The sequence below is a fragment of the Ruditapes philippinarum genome, unplaced genomic scaffold (assembly GCF_026571515.1).
Source record: "Ruditapes philippinarum isolate M1 unplaced genomic scaffold, ASM2657151v2 ctg1236_1_1_1_1, whole genome shotgun sequence".
In the NCBI taxonomy this organism is placed as follows: domain Eukaryota; kingdom Metazoa; phylum Mollusca; class Bivalvia; order Venerida; family Veneridae; genus Ruditapes; species Ruditapes philippinarum.
In genome coordinates, this window is record NW_026862350.1 from 83,751 (window position 1) to 96,521 (window position 12,771).

Here is a 12,771-nt window from a genome sequence, read left to right on the forward strand (position 1 = left end):
TTTACATAAATAATAATTTCATTTGAATGTCAAACATACTGAATACAGACATTTAGGAATGAAGAATTGAAAGAAATGTTTCAGATGCATTTGAAACTTCAAATCGCCTCTTTTGTCAAATATAACACGTAATTATCTTTGACAGATAACACACATTTTGATACGACCCCTTGATGAGGATCTACTTTCAGGATGTTGTACACTGGCTTTCTAACTGTAAAACAACAAAAAGCAGTGAAAACGTACGTTTTTGAAATGCCTTAAATTTAACTTATGATTAATTTTTATTAACTGATAATGACTGCGAGATGTTTTTAGCAAATTAGTAGACCTCTATAACTTCCGGTTACCTTTTTTTCGCCGCAGAATGTTAAACAGTTGTGCTTCGGCTCCCAATAGCAGTCAATCAGATTCAGAATGGAGCTCGAAAGAATTGGAATTGTTTAGTACTTGGAATTACTGAATTGTCTCAAAATGTCTGCAACATTACTGTCAAAGCGTTCAATGTCCATGTCGGACCAACTAGAAGCGCGACAGTCACTTCTTCGTGCAGTTAAAAAGGAGGTAAAGTACTAAATTGTTTCTATAGTAGATCTAGTAATTATTGATCTAGTAATAAACATAAATAATTCATGAAAATGTTTATTGGGTATAATCATTTGGTTAACCACATACGGTGTCAAATGACATAACATGTGCACATACATTAACATTATACTATATTCTATATTCAAGACATTTTTGAAGTTAATAAGTATACTAAAATTTCTCTTTATTTTATTTACAAGTAAAATTTTGTTTTACATTCATTTTTTTTTCGCTAAAGAAATCTCAAATAAAGAAACCCAGAGGTCATTGATAAGGAAATTGGTTTTTATTCTTGTAAACTTACCATTGGGCATTGAAGCTTGAAATTTCATTTGAACTTACTCATTATGCAGAATGGGTGCAGTGGTTAAATAATTTTATATTAATGCTTTTTCACACCTTAGACAAATCACAATATATATTTTTATGTGCCAAAGCAAGATTCTAAGATGCTTTTTGTTCTTGGTCAGAATCTTACCTTAACTGTCCCAATAATAAAGCACAAAATCTCAACTGGTAGTACAACTACAACTAATTAGACTTGTCAAAGAGACATCAAGTCCAACCACTAACCATTTCTACACGGACACTACCCAATTAGAAGTTGTTGGGAGTGATAACCAGCAATGACAGGAAGATAAGCCCATTTTACCTGATAGATATCTGTTTTTTAAACAAGGTCCTAATTAGATTTCATTTTTCAACAAAGAACTGAAGACACATAAATTAATCCCATTTAATTTCTCTCTCAACGGTAATCAAGTTTTAAATCTCCCATCTTTAATAGTAACTGGTGGATATGTAAACATTACCCCTCTAAATTTTCGGTCTCCTATGATCTCGATCTAGACCTGTAAATATTGGAGACCGGGAAACAATTACACGTAATAAAATGACATATGTTTTTATCAGTCATTCTCATTTCTAAAGCAGTCATTGTATACATTTGTATACATTTTAATGATTTTTTGAAGCGCTGAACGATGTGCAACAGTGTGTTGCCAAAACATTTTCCATGCATACAAATGGTGCATGAAAATGACAGTTAAAATTAGACGAGAAGTGGGAAGAAACACTAATAGTTCAACCTGTTTACGCTAAATTAATTAGGCAAACAATTTGTTGGACTTCTTCACATCTTAAAGGGCCGGCAAAATCTGATTTTGACTTACTTCACTCTTGTCCGTTTTTATGTGAAGCATTTTTTTAACTTGTCCGTATGATATTTACATATAGTTTATTCTTGAAAATTTTCACTTGTCCGTACAGGCTGTGGGACAACCTGGGCAATACAGACAATTGATTTTGCCGACCCTGCCTTATACTAAGGTCTTCTAATTGCTTAACTGAAATGAATCTATGTAAATCTTCTTTTTGGCATCATGGATAGAAATGGAATCTGAGTCTATCATTGATATTTTCTGCCAATCAATTAACGATACAAATTTGAAAAAAATGGATGATTTAAACTAATTAATTGAATGTCTAGAAACAAGTCCAACTATTTGCACTAGCTGTGTGTTAAGAGATAACAGTGCTACAGGGTGTCCGTTTGACCCATGAAATGACTCTTTGACCCTTCATATTTCCAAAAGGCCTGATTTGACCCTGAGGATTTTAACTGGAGGGTCAAATTTTGTTAAAATCATGGGGATTTGTCCTTGTAGTCGGACGTTCTAACAGGAGAGTAATAATGTGGCTACTCTATTGTTCTCTCTATTGTTCTTTTTAGCCAATCAAAAGAAAATAGCCACATAAAAGCATTACGGAATAAATGACATCAAAGAGAAAGAACAGTTACCTATTGTCCCTCTAGCCACATAATTACAGACCTGTGAGTGCGGTAAAACTTAGTCAAAATGCCAAAATATAGAAATATGATAAAATATCACCCAAAACTTTAATGAAAGTAGTTGCCCGCGTCAAAAGAACATGACATTGTCTAAAGCTATGCGTTTGTTACTTAATAGACACATATTTCATAATAGATCTATAACAAAAGAAAGTTAGAAAATAGAAAGCATGTAGTCTTAGAGAACATTTTATAAACAATACAATGCATTGTACTGGAAAGTAAAATGAGCCGCATCATGACAAAACCAACATAGTGCGATTGTCACCAGCATGGATCCAGACCAGCCTGCGCATCCGCACAGTCTGATCAGAATCCATGCTGTTCGCTATCAGTTTCTAGTTTGTAAGCGAACAGCATGGTTCCTGATCAGACTGGGCGGATGCGCAGGCTGGTCTGGATCCATGCTGGTTGCAAACCCATTATGTTGGTTTTGTCATGACACGGCTCAAATCATGAAATCATCTACATGGTACAGTCCAATTATTACTTGATTGCAAATAGGTATGAAAGTGAAATGTAGATAAATAATATATTGATGTTTCATCAATGTTTGTCATCATATACAGTCATGTACATGTACATGTTTATATTGTTGCTGAGCTTTGGGCTGAATGAATGGAAACCTGTAGGTTATCTTAAAAAATTGTCTGAAAAGCCATAGAGTTGAACTCAAACTTATTGTTTTTCTTTTATTCTTAGAATTATAATATTAGGCAGTTGTATACTTAAAAGTATACAAAGAAACAAGATATTGTTAAGAAGATTTTCATGGCAGATTTGACAAGCATGGCAAGTGTTTTATTCTGATAGTGAAGTTTTCAAAGTCCCATACATAGAACTTAAATTTTTAGCAGCATTGACCCGTTGTCTGAGTGCTTATTCTCGAGAAATGTTGGCTTAGGTGTCTTAAATTTAAGTTCAAGACTTCTGGCTTCCAGAGGTTCAAAAGTATTAATTTCTTTCACATTTACTTTACTGTGACAGCCTCTGAACTATTATCTAAATTTGGAGTCTGCACATATCCGTCCCTCTAAGATTTGCCACTTCTTGCCAGCTATTTCCACCGAAAAGGGTGGCTTTAAGTGTAAAAAAAGGTGGCATTTAAACTAGCAAGAAGTCTCTCTTCTGATTTGTTGATTTACATCATTTATAAATGATTTTTATTATCCGAAAAAAGTGAATGTATTAAAAGGTTTGATAGATTTGCTCAATTTTCATTTAAGAAGAAAAAACTTAATTTAAAAGGCAATATATATCTTGTTTAAAATAAATGTAAAAACGTCAGCAGGTTTTATGGTTCTACTATACTTGACTCCATGTTAAAGTACTCTTGTATATCATTTATATGTAATTTTAGTGTTTGAAGTTAGTTTTTAGCTTGTCTGTTTCAAATATTATAATCGCTGCGTCATAGTTGTTGTTGTGCAAACACTTAAATGTAGCCAATTTAAAGATATCAATATGAAACTTGGAATGCTTGCTTATCATGACATGAGGCAGTTGTTAGACAAGGGGCATAATTAGAAAAGCTATATGTTTGAAGTTATTCCCCCTTTTAACTTAGGATTTTTGTTGAAGTGGTTATTTTAACAGACGAGCATTAACACTTCATGCAATGCGCTTTTAGTCCAAAAGGATTGCAGTATTTCAAATGAATCATTACAGTCATTTAGTGTTTGAAATTTAAACAGTCGAGTGTTTGTCCAATAGGATTGCGGTATTAATCAAATGAATCGTAACACATTTACTTTGGTAAATCAGCAAACTGTTAATCAATCTAGTAGATCGACAGTTTATCAAAATAATTTAAAACAGTAAGTTGGTTAAAATTTATAATATTAGTACGTATTTACAAAATGAAATTGGTCAAACGCGGAACAGACATGCGACCGATTTAATTTTGTTAAAACATACTTATAAATTTTAACCAGCTTTAAGTGTTTCAAGTATTTTCCAAATTAAGTTTGTGATGAAACTGTGTCACTCTTGAATGCAGTTTTGGAATTTTATCTATTTTTTTAATGAGCTGCATCTTGGCTGCGTGATTGCGCCATTTGCGCATATTTTTTGCAGATTGAGTAATTTAATGAAGTCAATGCGCGCCAGAAGTCGTGCATCAAACAATCTTTTCAACTTAATTTAGTTAATCTTCATCGTATTTTGAACGCTAAGTCTTCTACCTGTGGGACAATCCCCCATAATTTTGAAATTCTAGACGCAACACTGAATGAGGAAATAATTTCAAGCAGGAAATTTATCCCAAATTGTATATACATGTATGAATAAATTTGTTTACAAAGTATTACATAATATCTTATCAGACTCATCTCAATTTCAAATTGATTTAAATTTTAAGAAAATTTAATTTATGACTTTTTGAGTTAGAATTTATTGTGCTCATAAAAATGTGCAATTTGAAAGAAATGTTAAATTCTGACCCTGATTTATATGTTAAAGGGCCAAAATAAATTTTTATTTTCATGCTACTTTAAAATATGATGTCACAGAAGAACTAAAATGTGTCATGTTTTATTGATTGTCAATATTTTGGATCACTATAAATTAAAAATGTTTTACAAATGTATTTTGTTGCTACAAATCTTTTGTTGTTTGCCATGTAATTAAAGATCCTGTAACACACTTTTTTTTCATGGTTTTATTTCATAAATATGATGCTCAAATTAAGATTTGTCAATATTGTAAGTTCCAATAAGCATTATTTATAAAGATATTACCAAATTTAACATTTCAAGTAAATAATAATTTCTAAGTCAAATTTTCCAGTAAGAAATGAATGCATATAATTTTTTGATTCAAAATAATGTGCAGAAATATTTGGATTACACATTTTACATATTCTACGACATTTGAAAATTGTTTTATTTGCATAATTATATTCATTTATAAGTTTTTTGCAAGTGTGGTATACAAACAGTGACAATATCAATCACAAAACATACAGGATATTTGAGTAAATATTATTACCAGTACCATGTATTTATAAATACGGTCATGCTTTAAATGTCTTAGTAGCAAAAACGTGCAATAATGTTATATATCATGCATCATGTATCTTCAGATATTACAAGATTTAGACTAAGTGATAAAACTCACAGTTTTGGTTCAAGTCAGATGATTTTGAATATATAGATAAGCTTTTGCAATGTAATATGAAGTTAATATTTGTGTACCCTTTGAAGCTGAGTGAGGTTCATTTGTATAATTATAATCAATCATTCACGAAGAGAAAAATTTATTTTTGTATTTGTAAGTGTCAGTTCGTACATAACAGTGTACATTTGTAAATTCAGGGCACAGAAGGAAAATTTAACTTGAATAGAGAATTTTTTAAAATTTTGAACGATTAAAAAAAACCTCATAATTCGAACAAATTGTCGGGGTAAAAATTTGATGTCACTGGATGAGCCTTCCCTTTTAGTTATCTGCCTTAAAATGAAACTGAAGTTTTTTTTTAATAATCTTTTAGGGTTATTTCCAAGATTTTGAACACATATTGCTGACTTGCACATTCTGTCTGATTGAATTATCCAGTTCAACTGTCATTGAACCAATATACATGTATATAAATACATACATACACTGATTAAAATGTTAGTAATACTGTAAACAAACCTATTGTTTCTAATAGACTGACAATCTCTGCTATTGTCAAGCAGTAAGATATGTTATTTGATCCTAGAACGGAAGAAAACATGATAAGCTGCGAGAAACAAGGTCAATTACTTGTTGACGGTGAAATCTAGTACGATTGCAGTTCAATATTTCATGATACTGGTAAACATAGCGTTATTGGAAATGGGTGTTTGTTTTTTTTCACCAATCCCCCGCATTGACGTAATTCGGCTTCTGAGAAACTTGTGGTGTGACACGCCATCATATAGAGCTGTCACATTCAGTGGATATTGTGTATTGGTTAGCCGGAGGTTTAATTCTCCCTGGAGACGTGTTTCTAATTAGCATACAAACTAAGTTTTACATGAAAGTTTATTGAAGAATAAAGGAAACAATTTGCATGAAATAAATGGATTCTGTCACAGAACACATCCATACTAATACTTTCATTTTAGTTATCTTCAGACAACAATATTCTGCCCAGTCTCTCTCGTGACTTCTTCTTTCCCCGGGAGAAATTTAATCACAACATTTTAGTTACTTTTATTCTGTAAGAATTTCAGGTGTTTCAGTTGGATTGAAAAATAATAAAAATTTAGTATTGCAAAGAAAAACACAACCTAACTTCTTTTGTTTCCAAAACTTTCAATGCCTCGAAATTAATTATCGAGTCAGGCACCTGCTAGAAGAAAGCCTCAGGCCTCAAAGTTATAAAAAAAATTCTGAATTCTGTCTCAAATCTCAGGTTTTCATTGGTCCAGTGTACATTCTGTGGCATTTTCAGACCAATCAAATGCCTGCGTTTGAGCTATAAGAATTTTTTTATAACCTAAATGGACGCTGGTGTTTGGTTTAGAGTTACTATTCATTTTAATACATTTGAACGGGAATAATTATTGTATATTTTGATATGTTATAATATTGTGACATGTGTATAAAAGACCTTATAAACCTCTAAATACATGGTAAACTTATAATACAGATATATGTAGTCTCATACATAGATAGATAATATTATATTGAAGTCAAACAACTTTTTTAAGGGACCTAAATAATCAGGTTGCATACAGTACTATACTGTACATCATGATTAAAATCAACTCCGATATAAAATAATGCTATACTGAGTATAACAACATAAATAGATAATGAGATTGACTAATGTTCTCTCTAAATTATTCAATATAAAAAACAAATGTGTACAGTTTACTTTTTAGTTCCAAATTCTTTACTTTTTTCCATAAACCCATAAAAGGCTGGTATAGGAAATGAACAGCCTTTTGCCACCGGTGCTTAGGTCACTGGCTTTTTCCCTTACTCAATTTAAATCTTGACAGATCATTTTGAAATGTTATTATGATGTTGAAAGTTCCAAAATTGGACGCTCAGTAAGACTGACAATCTCAAGTGAGAAATATAGTGACATCATCAAACAATTTTGAACCTGCTCTTTTGGTTTTGGTGAGAATATTGCTAAGAACAAAATAAACACTATTATTACATGCTTTTCGGTGGTTTATAGAAATATATCAGTGATATAAAACTGGTAATTTCACTGTTTGAAACAGTGAAATTACCACTTTGATAATTTCACTGTTTTGAATTTAAGCCCCTTACGTTGTTTCAGTGAAATACCAGCGTGCACAGTACTGGGTACCAACTTAATTAATGACGTGACGTCGTAAATGACGTCACGTTGTATTATTATTTGGCGCGCTTTTCATTCAGTATTAGGTTTAATGTCTTTTTAAGACGTTTCTTTGCATATAATAAAAAGAAAATTTGTTTAATTTTGAGTAAGATCGAAATATATTTCACCTAGTGAACACCAAAAGTTCATATTACACTTGTGGCTGCGCCACTCGTGAAATATACCTTTTGGTGCTCACTCGGTGAAATATATTCCGATCTTACACTGAACTAAACAAATATCCTCTATTTATATGTATTAACATATATAGTGAATATAACTAAATGGACAAGCCATGCCTTGAAAATCAGTAGGATAATGGATAAGTTAACTATGAACGTAATTACCGACGGATGTTTTTTTCCTCAGCTTATTCTTTTACAGTTCATATGTGAGCAATGTTCTGCATCTGGCTTGCGTCGTTTCCGTCACAGTATTGATTATTTCTGGTCAACTAGCTCAGTAACAAATTTATGTTTTTTTCCCCCTCTTGATAGGAAATTAGAGTCGATGAATGGCATTGTACATGTAGTTTTTCTAGTTTGGTCAAGGTCATTTCGCAACAATCTCTGCTATTGACGTCATTGGACAATTTATTAGAATTCGTTTTATGGGCCAAGGCAAATTAGTTTGTGGAGGTGAAATATTTCCATGATTTTTTTTTCTCAACAGAATGATTCAAACAAAATGATTCAGAATTAAAAGTATTATAAAATCATGATGCATTATATTCAATATTGTGATCGACTTATCTAAAACTTGATGAATCTATAAATGTGTAATAATATAATATTTTAAGTAATATTTTTGTTAACATTGGTCTTTTCCTCATTGAATATAGTCAATTGGATACTGTTGCTGGCTATATCAAACTTCTGTTTTTTCTTCTATTTTAGTTTGAATCTGATTGGGGACATCATGCAAGTTCTTTTCTGTTAACATGTCATTAATATGCTAGCCTGCCAACGATCATTAATTTTACTGAGCACCAAAACTTGTACTTGGTTCTTCTTTCTGCATTAGCAAAGATGGAAGTTTGTCATAGATGATTGTATAGCCTATGATACTTAGTTTATACAAAATTTATTTTAGTTTGATTGTGTAAGGAAGCTATAAGTTTATATACAAGTCATGTTAACATACATAATGAAATTCCTCCAGCTTACAATGAACAGGTCTAAATGCAAGGCAGGACAATTACATATAGTCTGCAATGTTAAGGTTTCAGGCAGTGTGATTGGGTTCTGAACAAAATTTTGATCCACTTTTTGTGTACTACAGTCTTCTTTATATTAACCTTTTTAATAGCTAAACTTGTGACTTGTGAATCTACTCATGGCATCACTGCAGACCAGGATCACTCAGCAACTCCACATTGTCTGATCCTGGTCTGCACTGTTTCTTATTCACTGAGTCAATACATCTGAGCCGCGCCATGACAAAACCAACACAATGAGTTTGCGACCAGCATGGATCCAGACCAGCCTGCGCATTGGCGCAGTCTGATCAGGATCCATGCTGTCTATCAGTTTCTTTACTTGTTATAGGGTTTGGAAGCAAACAGGATGGATCCTGATCAGACTGCGCGGATGCACAGGCTGGTCTGGATCCATGCTGGTCGCTAAACCATTGTGTTGGTTTTGTCGTGACGTGGCTTAGACATCTTTTGAATTTCCCTAAAAATGATAAATGGCCTTGTCCAGATTGAAAGATGGACAAGTCCATTTAAGATATTTAACATGATAAGCTTTAAAGAATTTAGTCTATGCTATGAAAATAATAGGAAAATAGTAGAGGCCGAGTAAAGAACATACAGGCAATACATGAACTGTCTGCTGTATATTAAAAGGAAAATTTTGTTGTCTCCCTCGGGTATAATAATGATAGAAATTACTTCCATCTTAACTGTAGCAATACAATTAGAGTTTCTGGTAAAAATTATTTTGAATTATAATTAAGTTATTATTGAATTACTATTGAATTATTGTGTTACAGGTGAAGCAGATAATGGAGGAAGCGGTGACTCGTAAATTTGTTCATGAGGAAAGCAGCAGTATTACCTCCCTTTGTGGTGAGTTTCTCATAGAATTATCTCCCTTTATTATGAATCCTTGTATGCTTTTGGTGAGTATGTCATAATAAGAATCTGAGTGTAAATACATTTAATGTGTTTTTTTATGCCTTATCATATATATTACAATATATAATTTTGTTAAAATGGAAGGTCCCTCACCACTGTGGGTTTTAATCCGAATAGGAACTTTGCATTCTGTCATGCGAGGAAGCTATCCAGCTAGCTTATGGAACATCAGTGGTTCTACTCAGGTGACTGTTTGTGCCTGAAATAATGCACAGAAGTGCACCTGAGGTCTTCCTCCACCAGTAAAGCTGGAAAGTCACCATATCATATCATTTGATATGACATATTCTGTGTTGGTAACGACATAAAACCAAACAAACAAAATGGCAGTGACAGTACTCTGAGTCAGTTTTGAACTTAACCCATAAGCTGCTGGACCAAAAGTGACCTTTGTTTTTATTATAGAATCAGGCCAGTCTGTACATCTGTGCAGTCTGACCTGGCTGTATACTGTTTGCTGACCAGGCTTTATAATGTTGGCTGACTAACTTAAAAGTTTTAACTTGAAATTCCAAAATTGATAATGGACAGTTCTCAGGGCAATGATAAGGGGCAGATTTAAAATCCCTATTCCCAATCCAAATCAGCCTAATTTTTTCCTAAATTTAATAAAGTTATTCAAAAGATCAATTTTTTTCAACTTCTGAGATTTGACTTGTTTTATAAAAGAGGTGACAGGCTATTTGAATAGTCGACAACAATGTTATTGTATGTATGATTTTTTTAACAATTCATTATAGCAAGAAGAGTCCAAGACCAATAACCTTTTAGCATTGATCTTGCATAGAACTGGTTTCAACTGGTTCAAGAAGAGCTATAAAAACAGTAACTGCTGGATGCAAATTGTAATAATAATGAAAATACATAAACAAATAAACAAAGTAAAACCTAAACAAATAATAAGAGAACTTGTATGTTAAAGTATTCCCCTGGAGATGATTACGTGACATAATTGTTATAGATATTCTGAGGTTTTGTCTGTTGCTACTTGGCAATATAATTGAATAATTGAATGATCAGCACAAATCGAGCACCCACGCAGCATTTACCGAGTATTAGCACAGTCAATATACAATATCATTGCCACATAGAAACGGTGGTTATGAAAATCAATGTTGCAGTTTTTGAAAGATGGGAATATTACGAATATTACATTGTTGTCATGTATGCATGTACATGATGAGATAATTGAATGAGATAATTGAGGTAAATGAGATAATTATAAGGCAAGGAAACCACTATTCACAGGAAACTTGTCTCATGGAAGTGATTGATGCCAGAACAAAATGACATTGCCATCATTAAATGTCTCATTTATTTTCATAGCTTCATTTTATATTGTAGGAAGGTCAAGGTTGATTTTATTGGCAAAAAAAAAAATCAATGATTGGATACTTTATAAGACACGCATATATATTCCTTCAGTCCTTGTGACTTTATGTAGGCTAATTAATAGGGAACGATCTGAGATAAGCATCGTATACGTCACTGATAAGAGACCTGTTCTAAAAATAGCCACATATCGATAACTTTCGGACAAGGAAACTGGTTAATCTACATGTAGATTATACAACATGTAATGGTTACGAATACTTTTATTCACATTTGTCTCAATGAAAATGATGTTCCTGGAGTTAAACTTGCATAAAGCATGATTGAGATGGTTTAAAACCATCAGGAAAATAAAGCTGATATGGTGAAAAAGAAAGATAACTTTCGGAGCAATACTTTCCCTGCATGTCAATTTGAGAAAAATGCCGGCGCTTGGCATTGTTTTTGTGTCACTGTTTATCAAAATTAGAAATGGTGATATGATATGGAATGATTTTAGGAAAACTGGGACTCAAAATGAAAGAGTATCTTTCTGTCCCAGATATACCGTACACAATTTTGTTTCTATGTAAAATACGTAGATTGGAGAAGTCATGAATATATCCACCAAAGTGCTACGAGTATTAGATTAATGATTTATATTCTTAATTCTTTAATAATTTTAGAATAAGCAAACTCTGCATTTTCCTATTTTACCTAATAAAAAAATGCCGATTCTAGTATTTATTTTATCAAAATAATGTATACGTACATGCATGCTTGCATGTATAAGTAAGTAAGTAAATTCTTTATTATAGTGACATGTGTTTATACGTATATACATACACATAAATACACAAAGATGAACACCCGGCCCATAGGACCTATAAGTCACCTTAACAAAAGATCATATTCTGAGCATGTGTTATAGTTTTTAACATGTTATTAACATAATAGTAAATTCATATCAATACATGTTATGCATTTACGGACAGTTCAATTTTAATTAATCATGATCTATTATACAATAAATCTCTCCTTAACAGATATGCTTGTACAATAAATTTAATAACTTTATTTTGATGGTTGTATATTTAAAAACTGAATTGACAATTGAGGTCCGTTATTTAACATAACGCTGTTTACGTATAGACAATAAAATATATTTGTTTTTTTATTTTATGTCTCACACAAAATATTTTTTTGTTAAAATCATCGCCAATTACTGGTGCATTTTTTAAACTTTGTTTGTAAAGATGTATAAAGAGGCCAGAGCAGATTGTGAGATATGTTTAAATTTAACTTTAAAAACGTACAGCGTGTAGTTGTCCCTTTTCTTTTCACACTAAATTCCATTTCCAACTTGTTTGCATTCTACAATTTCTTAAAATATTGCATGTAAACAAAGTAAATATACGCTGATTAACATCATGTGTAATGTGTACTCCCTAATCCCTTGTCCGAAAGTCAGTACAGGTGATGTAGTGGTGATTAGGTAAAATCTATTTTTAGAACAGTGTTACCTTCAGATCGAAGGCTATTTGGATCAGTCAT

At 32.2% G+C, this 12,771-nt stretch overlaps 1 protein-coding gene across 1 annotated transcript in view; it reads left to right on the forward strand.

The window, feature by feature from the left end:
• Positions 1–366: 366 nt before the first annotated feature.
• LOC132718791 (small G protein signaling modulator 1-like) overlaps positions 367–12,771 on the forward strand; it is a 63,719-nt gene continuing 51,314 nt past the window's right edge. The window contains 2 exon segments of the mRNA XM_060702522.1: positions 367–564; positions 9,762–9,837. Coding sequence (XP_060558505.1) covers positions 475–564; positions 9,762–9,837 — 166 coding nt within the window. The 5' untranslated portion in view covers positions 367–474.